The 12,662-nt window shown below is 36.0% G+C and overlaps 1 protein-coding gene across 2 annotated transcripts in view; it reads left to right on the plus strand.

Moving 5' to 3' along the window:
- The first annotated feature begins 3,873 nt into the window (after positions 1 to 3,873).
- LOC123013057 (probable nuclear hormone receptor HR38) overlaps positions 3,874 to 12,662 on the plus strand; it is a 28,756-nt gene continuing 19,967 nt past the window's right edge. The window contains exon 1 of one of the 2 annotated variants that reach the window (XM_044411368.1): positions 3,874 to 4,383. In XM_044411368.1, coding sequence (XP_044267303.1) covers positions 4,257 to 4,383 — 127 coding nt within the window. In that variant the 5' untranslated portion in view covers positions 3,874 to 4,256. The remainder of the gene's footprint in view (positions 4,384 to 12,662) is intronic. The other variant, XM_044411369.1, reaches the window with a different exon arrangement.

Consider the following 12,662-nt stretch of genomic DNA (forward strand, 5'->3'; position numbering starts at 1 on the left):
GCTTCAGTGCCTCCTGAAGAAAATAAATGCTGACGCAAGTCGAATCTCCACTAAAAGAAAATTCAGTGTTTTCCATCTCACATTAAAATAAACGTCTTAACCCGTAAAGAAGTTCTTATTTATAGGAAAAAATGATACAAAGCTAAATATAAAGCATCCCCGGATTTATTTACATCATCACATGTCAGCCGCCTACATGTGTATACACATCACCTGGGTAACCTGGATTTTGTCCAAATTAGAACTTCTGCTCCGGGAATCCTGCACTAGCCTAACCGGAGGACTCCCACGCGGCGTACGTCATCCTTTGCCTGAACATCAACATAGGATCAATGAAAGCTCTGCTTTATTTGTGTTGGTCCATCGATTATTAATCACGTAACGATCTGTACAAGCAATAGTAATAGCTGCCGTTGCGTCCTTAACCTCGTTCCTCGAGGGATTATTTTTGATGTGAGTGCGTGGTGTATCGAGGATTGTTCTAAGGCGCCCACGCAGCCAGAACTCTCCCGGAAAACACCTTGTCGATCCGGGATCCACGTGGAAAATTCCTATTAATACACACACGCGCTGTGTCTTGCTCCACACACCGGAACCGATACCAACTCCCCAGAGGTTCTATTTATACTCATTTACATAGCCTATCAGCGAATTTTTTGAACTGAATTATGCGTCACATCTCCGACGTCACCGTAAGCGATAATTACATAAAAGCGTGTCTTCTGCAAAATGCTACACTAAAATCTTATAACATTTCTTATCAAACAATGGCGTCAACGTTATGCAAAATGCCTTAATGTCACTTTAAAAAAAATGATTACAAGTAAATACCAACAAAGTCCGGATCAGAAACACCCAAGAAAATGGAAAAAACGTCAAATGAATCATGATCATAAATAAATGAAGTGTGAAAATAGAAATTTCCTCTGACCACAGTCAAAGGATTTGTACAATATCAGTTAAGAATGTTGTTTTCTACCCTCCGTCTGAGTTTATTTTCCGCCACCCACACATCAGCAAAATGATTGTGGAGGTAGATTTGTAAAAACAAATCACTGATGGCGTCAGTCTCTGTATCAATGGCTGAAAATACAATTTACGTCGAATTTAATTAATTCCTGTTGATCGAACATTACAAACTTTTGGATATCACCGAAACTGTAACTAGAACCTTGCCGTAAGTTACTAATTAAATAGGGAACGTGGGCAGGAACAAAATATATTGTTAGGTCACGGATAAGGGAAACCAAAAATGTGATTTTTACGCAATAATATCTTGAGTTACAAATCGTTACGAATAAAACGGTGACATCTTACATAAACTCTAATGAAGAAATAAGTTCATTTAGATTATGTGTCGCTAAAATCATTTTAATCTATTAAAATTGTAGCGTTCATTTTTTTTGATAATCTTCGATAGTTTCATKTTTATATTTAACAATAAGCAAAGCCTTCAAATTTTCGCATTGTATTATGTTAATCTCAAGAGCAAGCCTTATAAATAATAAACACTAAATTTAATAACATCTTGTTTATGTGTGAAACAACAGCTCTATATTGACTCATCATAAATCAATCATCGTAATTATCAATGAATCATTTAAGACTCGAGAAGACAAAAATATACACTTGGTATAAATTTTCAACAGTAGTTAGAACAGTTTAAATTTGCTCATTCTATTTAAAATTGCTTTAATTCATCGTAACTCCACTGCAGTAGGTACAGATGCTTCCCATTTCAAAAATCGATTATTTGAATAAAATGTGTAGGTTGAAAGAACAACTAAACGCAAAAGTTGCGTTCAGCGTACCTCAACGGATACAAAAAAGTAGAATGTATTTTAATTAACTCCGGAAAGCTCTCTTTACAAAAATAATTGTACAATTTTATTTCATCACATCCTTCCTACGGTATCAACGCCTACGCTTGATGCAAGCTTTGACAATATTATTGTCAAGTACAACGCATCGTCCCACCATCTCACTACATATTTAGAAGTAAAACAAATTTAGACAAAGTATAAGTGTTTAAAACATGTTCAACAAAGAATTTTCTAGCTTATTACAAAAAGTTTAGAATAACGACACCAAAAAGCTTTTAAAAATTAACCTTCGCTATAATATATTATTAAAAAATTGGGTTTTATAAATGCACATKTTGGTAATATGGTAGGAGTATGTATCGAAGCGTAGGGCAGAAGTCAAACAAATTTAAAAAATATTTTTCCGGCAGCCAAGTGTGTTCTCTAACTACTGTATCACAATTGTTACGTTATGTTTGGCTTATTTTGTTGTTTACTTCTCAACAATAAACAATGTGTTATAAAKGTTACTAACAATGTGTTTGGTTTCTGGTCCAAACAAATATTTTTAAATTAAAATACCTATATAATGGTATTKCAAAGACATACATAGCTATTATTTATTTAATTAATAATATAACAATTATTACATAGCAATATGGCCAACATCTATGTTTGCAATATGGTCTTGGCAGAATTGTTCTTTCTTAGAATCCATGGTATTGTAATCCATGAAGAAGCTTATTATTGGGTTCAGTAATTCCTGCAAGCTTTGTGTCTACGACAAGTTTCGACTTTTTCCATGTTCTAGTTGTACAGTTGTGCAACTTACAGTTAATCAATTTTATACGCTCCCAAAAATAGCTGTTTTAAAAACTCATTTGTGTCCTTAAAATGAGTCTTTTCAGGACTCAATAGAATGGTATGTAAAATGATTATTTTAGGTCTTTTCCGGATGAAAAAGTCAATTTACTTACTATGGTTGCGAAATTTTTTAAAATTAATGGTAGCTGCAAATTCGTTTTTGGGAACTTTAACAAAAAAATGTTGTTTGTTAGACGTACCTAAAACCTTTTTTCGGACCCATCAGCAACGATTCGTCCACAAATACTGTATTGGTATAAAAAATATCTATTGTAGCGTTAATTTAGCTAACAAATACTTAAAACGTGTGAGTTTTATATTAACCACTTAAAAGTTTTTGGCAACGCAAAGTTTTCTTTTTTTCAGTTTAAATTTGCATAAAACTGTGTTCTATGGAGTGTTTTTGGGTACAAATTAATTAAATTCTTTAAGATCTTTGAAACAATAAAAAGTTTAGCATTGCCATATCGACTGCAGTTACTTTAATTAAAAAAAAAAGTCGAATGCCTTAGATGCTAAGTATCGTTTATCAGGATAGTACCTGGAGACACTAGACTCTACTAAGATCTGTAAACAAATCTTTCATTTACTTGTTTTAACAGCATTTTAATTGAATTCTTCCGGTAGTTGGAAGTTCATTAAAACTGCTAATAAATAAAATGACTTTAAAATATTTTCGGCGATTGTTAACGTGGGTTTCCCTCATTAGTTCACTAAATCGTAATGCTACCTTTCCTCACTGGAAAAATTCTTAATAAAATATCCGGTACAGTATTTCACAGCCGGATCTCTCAGACTCTGTATATTTATCATTCCGGTCGTCGTCAGAATCCCCGCAGATTAGAGCACTTGAATCAGCTGGAACGTCTCTTTCGTATTATGGGTAAAATCCAATCCCGACCGCAACCCTCATCGCCGCATACGCAAATAAATCCCATCTTTCCGGTTTGGTCAGCCGGTGCGCCGACGAAAATCGATGTGGGAGAAAGCCGGCGCTCGTCGGCGCCTACCGTCGCATCTGACGTCATAACCGTGACGGCATAACAATGACGTAACCGTTGCCGGCGCGGCGAGCAGGGACGGCGCAACGGCAACGCTAGCGGGATCGATCGCGATGACATCATTGCGGTAATGACGTCAGTGGGAGCGCGAACAGCAGTTTTATAATGGGCCGATTGAGAGTGGCAGGGATATAGAGTGACGGCGGCCGCTCTCGGACACAGTCGCGTGCGTATCTCGCAAGAAGTTGGACCGCAACATCTCGCAAAGTGCAAGAAGTGCATCGTGGACTGAAGTTGTTTTCAGCGCGACGCGGTTTCAGTGAGCTTTGTGGTGGTGTGATGCTTGCCGTTAGTATGGTTTTCTGAAAATACTGTTCGCAGTGGATTCGCCTGAAAAGAAGGAAGGCGCGCGCTCTTCTACCAATTCACCGGAGTCGCCGCTCCGGGAGTCGCCAGGTGATTTCTTGGATGTTGGTTGTTGCTCACTTTTGTCCGTCTGTGTTTTCCATATCGATGTTTCGTCATTTTTCGTTGTTTATGCATGTGGACTAGAGACTAGTTTAGAGGATTGCGATGCAACCGTTACGAGATGCGCTCAGGTCCTCCGACTCTACGGCAGCACTTCAGGCTTCAGCAACACTTTAACGCGCCGCAACAGACGCACACTGACTCCAACAACAACTCGCCCGCATATAACTTCCATCTTCAGAACAAGTGTATGTACAACACATTTGCACAAATTTACTCTAACGCTTCGATTTTTTACTAACATCAAACATACGACTCGCTTCGGGGAATTTTTATTTCATTGATGACTGCGTTGCCGGATTTACCCCTACACAACTCTGACCTATATTTTCACAGCTGTTTTTCTCAACCCAGTTCTCTCAAAGTTCAACTTCAGAATAATGAATGAAAGACTGAAAAGAAGACGATCAACTGCGAAAGGTCTAAATATACAATTTTATTACTTTAATTTATACAAAAAAATTATTGGGTTTATAATAATTTCTTATAAAATCTGTATAAAATTGTAATTTTGAATTATCTGAGACGGTTTTAACAGAAATTGTGTCAAAACGTTTCAGGTTATATGTAAGTAGTTTTGCAGGAAAAGCTTTTCAAAATTGCAAGAGAGATTTTTTGAAAGAAATAGAAGAAAAAGAAAATAATACAAATGACAATATTTTTTATAAACAAATTTAAAAAAATTAGAAAAATAAGAATGAAATACTGTGCAATAGTTTTATATTTCCATAAAAATCCTGTAAGAGCTTTTGGAGCAAACCGGTTGAAACAAGTGATACATTAATCTGATTAAATATGAAAAGATGGAGAATTTCACGCTTTTGGTTTTTAATTTCATGATAACTATTATTTCCTTCTTGACATGACAGTCACCTTTCTCTTGAAAAATCACATAATCTTTATTTAAAATTATTCACTTTTTATAGAATGCACAAAGTTTCTTTCAACTAAATTTTCGTTCCTTCGTCGTCGTTTTTAATAAAATATTTACGTTATTGATTATCTACAGAAAATGTGGTGAACGTGAATCTGAAAAGTTATAATAAGTAGAATTGTGGCTAAATTTATGATTGAGTATTTTTTTATTAATGGTAAAAATGCTCCATTATGATGTCTGAAATATCAATGGTTCAAAAATATTTAAAACTAAATTCTTGCGCTTTTTGTTAGTAATGCTATGAAAGTACTTTCCCCCGACAATAACAAATATTAAATAACGGGTTATCCCAAAATAGATTCTGTGATAAAAATACTTGACCACATTTAGACCGCAACGTGGAAACTTCCGATGTTCCAATTTTATAAGGTTTTTCCTTTGTTGGGGAATCCCTAAAATATCTTCCCATATATTTCAGAAATATACTCCTTTTTACGTGGATTATGTCTAAAAACAGAATTGTTTCTCTTACATTTAATCATGATTTAAGCAATAAGTTGTGGTCCCGCTAGAATAATTTATGATTATTATTAATTCACATTAATCTAATTAGCAACTTTATATCGGTGTTAAAATTTATAAATCTTGTTGGTAATAAAACCAAGTTTTGATTGCTTTTAAGCTACTGGAGTTAGCTGCAATTATTATTATGTCAGCGTAATGCTCTAACATTTTCGCAGTTTAATATTACAGGGTTAACTAATAACTAAACATAGAACATGTAGGCAGTAATTAGTACTCGAATAACTGGAGGGTTTAGCTTGTGACAGTTACGTTACGATCGAATCGAAAACATAAATGAAAAAATAACAATTAGGGATTTGTGGTAAAATCCCTATCTGCAATAGTATTTATTTTTTTTCATTGACCTTTTGTAAGAATTTTTTAAACATCCGAGATTTCACGATGACATTTAAGATTATTTGTTGTTATTAGACCGATTAACGTAAAAAATAATTTCTTGAGAAAATTAAGGAAAAAAGGAAATCCTCCTACTCTTATTTATTTTGGAAGACGTGTTTTTAAAAAGTTTCTGATTAAATGTTGAATTTAAAACATAATCATTACATCTTAAAATAGCCTTTTATATCGMGTTTGCAATTAGCGTTTAATATTCTGCGTAAGGCAAATCCGTGGGTATTTTATGAAAAAATAAAAAAACTGTCTTGTCCAGGTCTTCGTAGTAACCGTTGACGTCAGCGAATAAGGGAGCAAATAAGAGAAGCAAAGCAACGAGTCTCTAAAAATTCTAATCCACAAATACCCGAGTTAATATTATATTTTTATACGAAAGCTTCTTTGATCAGAGGAAAAGTTTTACGTAGGTTGATATATTGTTTTCTTAACATTTGAGAAAATACCCACCACTTGCTTTGGAATTGTTTTGTTCTTATTTATCATGAAGTTAGTAGTTTTAAGCAAAGCAAAATCTTTTTAAGCTTAAAGATGTAAATTCAGTTATTGAAAAGTGTCGAATAAGCAAGAGATGTCGCAAAGCAGCAAGCAAAAAAAAACATAAACTGCAAACATGTGGTATCAAGTTAATAATATGAAACTGTTCTTCAGAGTTAAATTGTATAATAAGCTAACATTTATTACATAGGTGCTTGGAGCTTCCTTTGCGACAAAATCCGTAATAAAAGCATCCGCTAATTTATTGAAAACTTCCTACAGGTGTACAGCAATCCCTTGCATTAAATAATATTTAATTGACAGTGAATTCTCGTTTTTCGAGCATTAAAAGATATCTAAAGCAATGCTTGACCATTAAGTTCCCGTTTTATAGTGTTGGTAGCAATGAGAAGTGAACTCGAATAAATCTCTCGAATTGTCGCCGAACACCGTCCTTGGACACAACCGTTCTGTTTATGGTCCGTTTTTTAATTAACCTTGGATTATATTTTAATTAAACTGTTGTCTTGTTAGCACTTGATGAGATTACCGGGCCAAAAATGTCACTTCCTCGTCGACACTTTCCATGATTCATCGATTTAGATCCATGTGATGCGTCTGAACTCTGTGCCAAAAAATTTCTCGTGCCCACTTTCGCTAGTTATTGACAGTTCGTAGTAAATAAAAGCTCATTTAAATTCACGTGCTGCGTAAAGAATGCCACTCACGAGAATATTATTATTAGCGTCAATCCCAGCCAAATTTCAGTCACGAGAGTCCGTATTTTGAGGCGTTTTGAGTGGGCAACCGTGCAATTTATTGCGATGGATTTTTATATCCGTCTCGGATTTTATTCTCTTCATTTGAATTACAAATCGAAGCCATTTCATAAATTTGCGGCCGCGATTTGTGACAGTTGCCGAACTCGGGATTAGGCCTCTGTGTACGGAAGAAAGTGCGCGTGACGCAAAGCTTTCGATATTAATAGGATGAGCGTCGCGACGCACTCGTAATAATGACCCTCGACGTCACTCTGACGTCATTGTCTCTCACCCATCTGCGGTATGACGTCACAGAGAAAGCATCGATCGGTAACGTCACTGCGCCTCCGTCTCGCTCGGAAGCGTCGCGACGCTCGTACTGTCTCTCTCGGGTGTTGCGCAGCGCCGAGGTCACGGAGAAAGTTTTGTGGTAGTTCCTTACTTGCTCCACTTTCGAGCAGACGCTTTTCCGACATCAGCAGATTTTCCGGAGTTTTTCAGCTCAAGGGCTGAAAGCTTCAGTTGCCGGTATGTACTTTTTTTGTCATTGTTGGTAGATTACTCAAATTTTTCGCAAGAGTGCCGCCGGTCGGAGGCTTGGCTACTTCTTAGACTCCGTGTGGGAGGACAGTTGACTAACTCAGACGGTTAGTTAACGCTGAGATCAGACATTATTTGTTAATCTAATAGAGTATCGTTGCGGTATTTGTGTGGGCTCTTATTTGACAACACTGAAATAAACGCCATAGATTGGAGTTTAGCGTAGGGTAAGGCGATAAGTGTCCCATAAGCCGATTAAATGCATTACGGTGGCACAAAAACCTGATAAGGCCAAGATTATGATAGATCTTTGGCCTAATGAAGAGGTGAAGGAAAAGTGCGACCCACGCTTGTCATCGAGGACCGATTGCTACTTGCCGATACTGGGTCAGGGGTCATCTAAAACACCTGAAACTTTTACTTTATATTTATAGACTTTACAGATTCTGAATATTAATTAATTACAAAAACTTGCAAATTTCGCACAAATTAGAAACCTTGAGGGTTCAAGGCGAGAAGGGTGCCAAACTGACCCGGATCCAAATTTTACTAATTTTCCAAAACCGCATTTACCTAAACGAAATAGAAATTTTCACCTGCGGCTTCTCCTCTTATTCAACATTTGCAAACACAGTTTACTACCGACTACTGTAATACTGCAAACAGTCCGAATTAGAAATTCAAACATCCGCAAATACTTTTGAAAGCTATCATATGATTTGGATCTGAGTGTTGAGTTATTGATTAGGTGCGTCACCGGTGGTGATTTAATGACGTGGTGGTCCTTCGTGACGGTGTAGGTCCATACAGGGCATGTCAGCTGTTACCTGATCGATTAGATAGAACGCCTTCACATTTTTATACTTGCGTGATGCGAACGCGTTTATAGATTATCGCGATTTAGAGAATATTCCAGGTCGATAGGGCAACACACCTGAAACAAGCAAAAAGCACGGCCGGTAGCAACAAGGAATTGTAACACATCTGTACGATATTTGAACGGAGAATATTTGAGATTTGTAATCTCAAAAGTGTTACGTTGTAAGTAAGGCATCGAAAAATTCTTTCGGACCCCCACCGGAAATGCAATAATGTCACATGATTCTTTTGGGTTTAAAAAGCGGAATTTTTTAGAAATCGTTACAACTACTTTGGAACAATTCTCCGAAATGAATTTAAACACTTTCATCATTTTAGAATCTGATTTATAGTTTTGTCTAGTGTTTCCGCCATGTTATTTATTCTTAACACCGTTTTTGCTTGTTATCGATGGTATTTGAATAAATTATCCGTGGAATTGTCCAAATTATTATTATTAAGCAATTGTCTCGATTCATTGATGTCAAAACGCATCTGATCAGGAAATAGCTGCATCGCTTGCGAAAGAACGCAAACTCATATTCATCAGTAGAAAAAAATCCATCGCATACCAAACGATCTCTTCTGACCGTATGTCAGTGAGCTTGTAAAATATAACTTCCTCTGAATCACATTTCAAGTTCTTCATTCATTCCACTTCGCTTGTAACTATTATTTAATCGATTACTGCTTTGATTAAAGTGTCGCAACTTGTATTTTTCTGAATCTTTTCTTTCAAGCTATTTGCGTCTAGAAAGAAAGTATCGAACAATGGTGTGTGCAAGAATTGATTCAAGCGCCTATAAATAAAGCGGCTCTAAATTAGAGAGTATCGCCGCCATCTGTGGGCTCTCCGCTAAAACATAATCGCTCATTTCCCCTAGTAGACCAACAAATGCCGTTTTCCACGGTGATAAGTCACAAGTCGTCCCTGGGGTCGTATTTACTACTCGCAGCCTGTTGAAGATGTGGTCATAAAGTAACTCCGCGGCCGCTGGGACAAGAAACAAGAGTCTCCGCGGCGTGCTACCTGTCTCGTTACTAAAGATCGTAAACTCTAATCTACTAGACAATTGCACAGGTAATTACTTCAGCGACCAATGTCCACGACCGGCTTATACAAGAAAGAAACATAGTCGCGGACCCCATGCTTCTAAATGTTAATTAACGAGGCATAAAATTCCCCTGTTTATTAATACATGATATGCCGTGATTTGCGGCCTTATAAATTCTGCCAGAACAGCACGACTTAAAGATGCAATTAAAAAGATGTGATCGGTGCAGTAGCATAACGCGGGTCCAAGGGGGGCGGCCCCCCAGGACCGCTAAGTTAGACGAAAAGCTATTATTGATGAAGTTATTAAACTTCCAAACACAAAAATCCACTTGGTCATAATTAATAATAGATAACGTAAACGTACTAACCGGAGGCACAAATCTTATCGTCAATAATACAAATATTGGAACCCATTTAACAGTAGGCAGTTACAAATAGTTTCCACGGCGCCTCTTGCGTAAAATTATCTACTAAACTCAATTGTTTTTTAGTTGATACAAACATTAATCATTGAGAGACATGAGAACAGCAAATATTTGATCTGGGACGAATTTTTCCGGTTAAAGCTATCCGAAAATGTTTACTTTAAAAGTTTGAACTTACTGTCAAGATCTAACACTAAAAAATTAAACCGAATATCATCGGATAGTAGCTGCAACAAATTTTGTACCAAACTGAATTTCAAAGATTCAAATCCGGATTATGATTTCAATTCGGTTTTACAATAACGGTACCAAAAAATAATCACAAACCTTCTGTGATAAAATTTTAGCCTTATTTTCTATGGTTTTATGTAAAAACTTAATGAATAAAAATCGGATTTTTTCGAAATACTTAGTGCTTTTTCATTTTTCATTTTGTTCTTAAAATTGCGTATTTGACAGTGGAGGAATTTTATAATCTATCTAAAGTCGACAACAGAACCGGTTTGGAGTAGAAATAGTAAAGCTGTGTGATGGCTATTAGGTGGATAAAATTTAGCAACGTGTTAAAAAATTGCAGATGAAAGATCATGCTATCTATTAATCTTTCTTGCGCCGTTCATGTGTTGCGCCATTGAGAATCTTGATTGGAATCGGTGTTAGGAAATAAAATTGGCTGTAAAAAGTGCCCAATTAGTATTTCGCGTTTTATTGCCGCCACATCTCCGAGTAATTAATTATGAATTACGGTTGCAGTAATACAGACGATTTGAATATTTATGTGCGATTTTTTTGGTTGGAAATACATTTATGCATAGTGACGCTTATGCACAGTGTGAAATCGAGTGTGTTGATGAGGGATAGCAGGAATGACGTGTATCCTGGTCGATGATGGGTCAATTACTATTAAAGATCGGTTCATGGTGCAATTARTGAATGATCGTTAGAAGACTTGTAATTGGGTTGGTGAGGCAGGCCGCCCACCAAAAGCATTTCATTACCAAGTAGCAGAATCGCACTGTGTAATGTTTGGTAAATAATTAAGGCCGCTAATTATGCCGTTAGTACATTTTGAATTATTCATAATGATCAGAAGACATAAATATTTATAACAAATATCAGTTTGAATAAATAACTTATAAATAAGAGTTTTTAAACATTTCTCATAAAATCATTCCACTTATCTGCGAAGCACATAAATAATAAATAACTGATCTGAAATATACTCGTTTATTATTATAAGTACATTTATGCCAGTACACGGGACTTTCAAAATGGCGCTGTACTTATTAATTAAAATACCTTCAATTAATCCGATTCCGCAGTGTCACGACTGATTTTTCAAAAAAAATAAATTTCGAATTTTTCTTGCCTCTAGCCAAAATGCAGGAAGGCCAGTCTTTTTTAACCACAACGTGTCAAACGTGTCAGACTTATCTACGATCTAATAATATTCTGCTAATCAGTCTATTACCTTAAGCATTTATAATTACTAATAACAGAGTTCGAAGTTGTTAATAAACGATCCTTAGGGAAATTCTGCGATCGAAGGACGCTCTAATTAATTCCAGACGCATCCAAGATTTGCGACTAGAATTGCATTTGACCTCGAATGGCGATTATATCAGAATGAGGAAATGAATCTAGCAAAAAATAGATTTTGCGTAATGGTGAAGATTCTTCCGTTTCACGATGACACAAGAAATGACAACGTAATGCATGCCCCGAATTACAATAGACGCACAGCAATCACAAAAATCGCCTTTGGAAGTTTTGGGGGAAATTTTAAAAAAGCGAAAACTAACAGATGGTTGCACTTCACCAAGAGAAATCGCAAATTATTCTAGTAGTCTTATTAATGATTTAATGCAAAAAATAGAGTGGTCACAGTGTTCCAAAATTGAAGGTTGCTGCAAATTTAATGAGAACTCTGTTATACTGCGATTGCAACCACGATGTGGTGCATTTATTTTATTTGAGTTCAATAATTACAAAGGAAACTAGTTATTAGACGCTAATTAATGTATCCTGTACAACGAATAAGATCGGCAGCAATTATTCATAAAAAATAAATACAAATAAAATATATCCTGAGAGGTAGGTATGAGAAACTGATGCTTTCATCACTAGTTTGCCTACCATTCCAAATATTAAATTCTTACAAAAAAATCAAATGTAAATCTTTCAATTTTAAAGGCCGAATTTTGCAATAGTTTTACCACATTTTTTTAACGATATTAGATGATCGGTTTTTCCTGCATTAGGTGTCGAAAATTCCTAATGTGTGGTGCCAACAAGTGGTTGTGAAAGCTCTCTTAATGACAAGTGGTCAAAAAGCTGTTTCAGTTTCCGTTGATTCAGTAACCGCGGTTGCAGTCATTGGTCAACAAAACCCGTCCGTATCGCTCCATCTAAATGAATATGTCGTGTTAACCTCCTTAACGGTGCAATAAACAATCCCGAATCAATCAGTGTTGCCAAAATCACAYGTTTTACATGC

Source organism: Tribolium madens, unplaced genomic scaffold, assembly GCF_015345945.1.
Source record: "Tribolium madens isolate multiple individuals breed KSU strain unplaced genomic scaffold, Tmad_KSU_1.1 Scaffold_96;HRSCAF=242;Tcas5.2_LG5, whole genome shotgun sequence".
Taxonomy (NCBI): domain Eukaryota; kingdom Metazoa; phylum Arthropoda; class Insecta; order Coleoptera; family Tenebrionidae; genus Tribolium; species Tribolium madens.